The 2,957-nt window shown below is 54.0% G+C and overlaps 1 protein-coding gene across 1 annotated transcript; it reads right to left on the bottom strand.

Annotated features, from left to right (window-relative positions):
* Nucleotides 1-308: 308 nt before the first annotated feature.
* Nucleotides 309-2,957, bottom strand: LOC148054384 (D-dopachrome decarboxylase-like). Its single transcript, XM_087768394.1, has 3 exons — nucleotides 2,797-2,957; nucleotides 2,528-2,703; nucleotides 309-1,740 (listed from the first exon to the last, which is right to left on the bottom strand). Exons 1-3 carry the CDS (start codon nucleotides 2,902-2,904, stop codon nucleotides 1,668-1,670), a joined length of 357 nt encoding a protein of 118 aa, XP_087624520.1. The 5' UTR covers nucleotides 2,905-2,957; the 3' UTR covers nucleotides 309-1,667.

The raw sequence follows: 2,957 nt of genomic DNA, 5'->3' as shown, positions 1-2,957 counted from the left end.
TGATCCTCTGATTAATATTTTAACTGCTCTTACAAAAAAAGCACAAAGTCTGTGAACCATAAAATTCTCAAGATGGTCCTTGACCCAGCGCTGTCCACCCTCTTCCCTGCGGCAGAGTATTCCTGAGTTACACCTGTGTCTCAGACCCAGTTCACCGACTTGTGTGTTACCCGAGTTTCAAAAACTTTCAGTTGCAAAGACCTCCTGAGAAAGGGCAGGGACCTGGGCAGCCACGATGCCCGACTCCATGCACTGAGAGCTAAAAACCCCCAATGCTGTAAGCCAACAAACCGACACTTACCAAAAGAGGCTTTGATACGTTTTATTCACCAGATAAGGTACGGCCCCCCTAGCCTGATACACAGATTTGTGTTTGGTGTTACAGTCCTGACAGATTTTGCAAACATAGAAGATGTTTATGCTGCGTAGGGAACAACCAACTTCAAATGGTAATTAGAAGGAATATTTTCAACTATCTTGAGACCTCAAGTCATAAACAAGTAGAACTCCAATCAGAATGACAAAGGAGTGCAGAAGCACCCTTCAGCCTCGCGTTCCCATGGCCCTCCACGTCCCGCGTCTGCCTGCCCGCGGATCCTCTGAGCTCCCGGTCTGCGACCTGACCAAGTCACAAAGTGGAAAGGAAACCGGTAAATGTTTTCATAATCAGTGGAAGGCAGAGATAACATTATACATAAGAAGTACCGTGCTTTTGTTTTAATAAAATGCCATGTGTATTCCAGTTATAAAGTGAGGGAGCATATGGGGCCTAGAAAACTCTTCCCCGCAGGGACAGTGAGCTGAAAGCACCATCCACAGAACACAGCGAGGTGCTGTATCACCCCAAAACTCCCTGGAACAGCGGGGTGAGGAAAAGTATTTTGAACAACTGGGCGAATGACAGGAATTAAAGCTGGCAGTGGCAGAACCTTCAAAATATTTTCCTGTGCCACAGTGCAATTCTTCACAAGTGACTCCCTCCTCTACACGCTGCCATCAGCACACAAACGTTCAGCCGTGAAAATCTTGCGGACAAGTAACACTGCAGGAGCAGCCACCGGGGGTAGCAATGGCAGAGCACAGGATCTAACGTGAGCCTTAAATAAACAATGATATAAACGCATAAACTCCACAAAATAATGACCTCTCTTTCCAGAAAGAGCTTTCGGGGAGCCTGAAAAGAGAAGAATTTGACTCCCAGGTCTTCTTAGCCAGCCTGGGACCCTTCTGCGGCCACAGAGAAACAGAAAGAAGGATCTTTCTGCCTTGCAAAGCATGAGGAAATCTGGAAGAACCCAAGAACCTCTCTGGTTCTCAGTAAAGCCAAACGTGTTCTGGAATTAAACCGTTTGCTGCTACAAGAGAGCTTTTTCTAGGCCCACATATGGCCATCACCAGACGGCAACGGCTTAGACACAGGCACCGGGAGAGCCTTTGCGCTACGAGACAGGCTTGAGACAGAGACCTTAAACTATTTCAGTAAAATCAGTACAGCTGATTGCCCCACACTTGAGCTTTGTGCGCGTGGGATGCAAAGACAAAAGCAATTCATAAAGGTGAAGGTGCAGAGCTACACAGATTTGATCACAAGAGGAAACAAGCAGATAGAGCTGGTCATCGCTGGGTTGTCTTCATCATTGCTTCGCTCCAGCCAGCCGCTCGAGGGATCACAGGAAAGTCATGACTGTTCTGTTCTTGCCGATCTGCCAGGGCTCCAGTGGGTAAAAGCGGATGACAATCCTTTTTGGGTATAAGAGCAAAAATTCAGTGGACAGGAAACGTTATTATTTTACGATTACGTATTATCGCTGCCCAGTTTGCAGCAAGGTAGAAAATCTGCACTAAGCTCTCTCTGGCTCACACTTCACGGTGTTAATTTAACAGAAGCAAAAACAAGCGGCGTACGGGCAGGGTACAAACAGGTGCCAGACTTCATCCGCACAAACTGAAAAGCAGACTGAATTTCAACGCTGCTTGTGCGAGACACTTGTCCGTTTCAGAAGGGCCCAAGCAGCTCATGATCTTGCCAGGTATTTACCCTGACAGCACCCAAGGGGCAGGGAAACGTGACTGCTCTCCTTGGGGATGGGGGAGAGGGGCAGAGGGACAGGGCTTACCTTCAGGAACAGCCTTGTTCCGGCATTTGGCATGGCGACCCCACTGCAAAGCTCTACCAGTTCCCACCAGGTTCTGCACCGATTACACCAACTGGAACTACTCATCTTCAGAGAACAGCATGTCCCTGACTGTTCAACGCAAACCCGTCCATGGTTTTATCTGGACCTAAACCATGCGTCTGGGATTCGGCATCCAAGAGCACTTAACGTCTGCGATCTAGTCTTGGATGCATACGACACCTTAATCCCAGGGAGGACCCCGACACCTACGGCATCATCGCCACCGCTCGGAACACCTTCCCGTACGTTCGTCCCCGGTCTCTGGCGGAGGCGCACGCCGCGGCAGCCCCTCCGCAGAGCGGGTCCCCCTCCCGCCCCGGGCGGGCCCGCTGCCCCGGGCCCGCACTCACCGCTCGGGCAGCAGGTTCAGGTGCGCCACCAGGTAGTCGAAGAAGCGGCTGCTGTGCTGCTGGTTCTGCTCCGCCGAGCCCACCACGCCGATGGAGGAGACCAGCAGCTGGACGCCGGGCTCGGCCGAGCCCGCCAGCACCATGGGCAGCCCGCTGCGCACCGTCACGTTCACCCGCTGCCGGCACAGGCCCCGTCAGTCGCCGCCGCCGCCGCCGCCGCCGCCGCCCCGGCCCCGGCCCCGCCGCCCCGGCCCCGCCGCCCCGCTCACCTCCGCCGGCTTGCCCAGGATGGTGGCGGCAATGGCGCACAGGTCCTCGGCCAGCCTCGGCGGCAGCTGGTCGGCCGGCAGGTTGGTCTCCAGCTCCAGGAACGGCATGGCGGCCCGCCCCGGCCCGGCGCAGCCCCGCCTTATCCCCGGCCGCCCGCCGG

This window comes from Nipponia nippon, unplaced genomic scaffold, assembly GCF_047370975.1.
Source record: "Nipponia nippon isolate SJK-2023a ecotype South Korea unplaced genomic scaffold, ASM4737097v1 scaffold_30, whole genome shotgun sequence".
Lineage (NCBI taxonomy): Eukaryota > Metazoa > Chordata > Aves > Pelecaniformes > Threskiornithidae > Nipponia > Nipponia nippon.
Note: the sequence above shows the minus strand (reverse complement) of the source record. Positions and strands in the feature narration are given on the sequence as shown.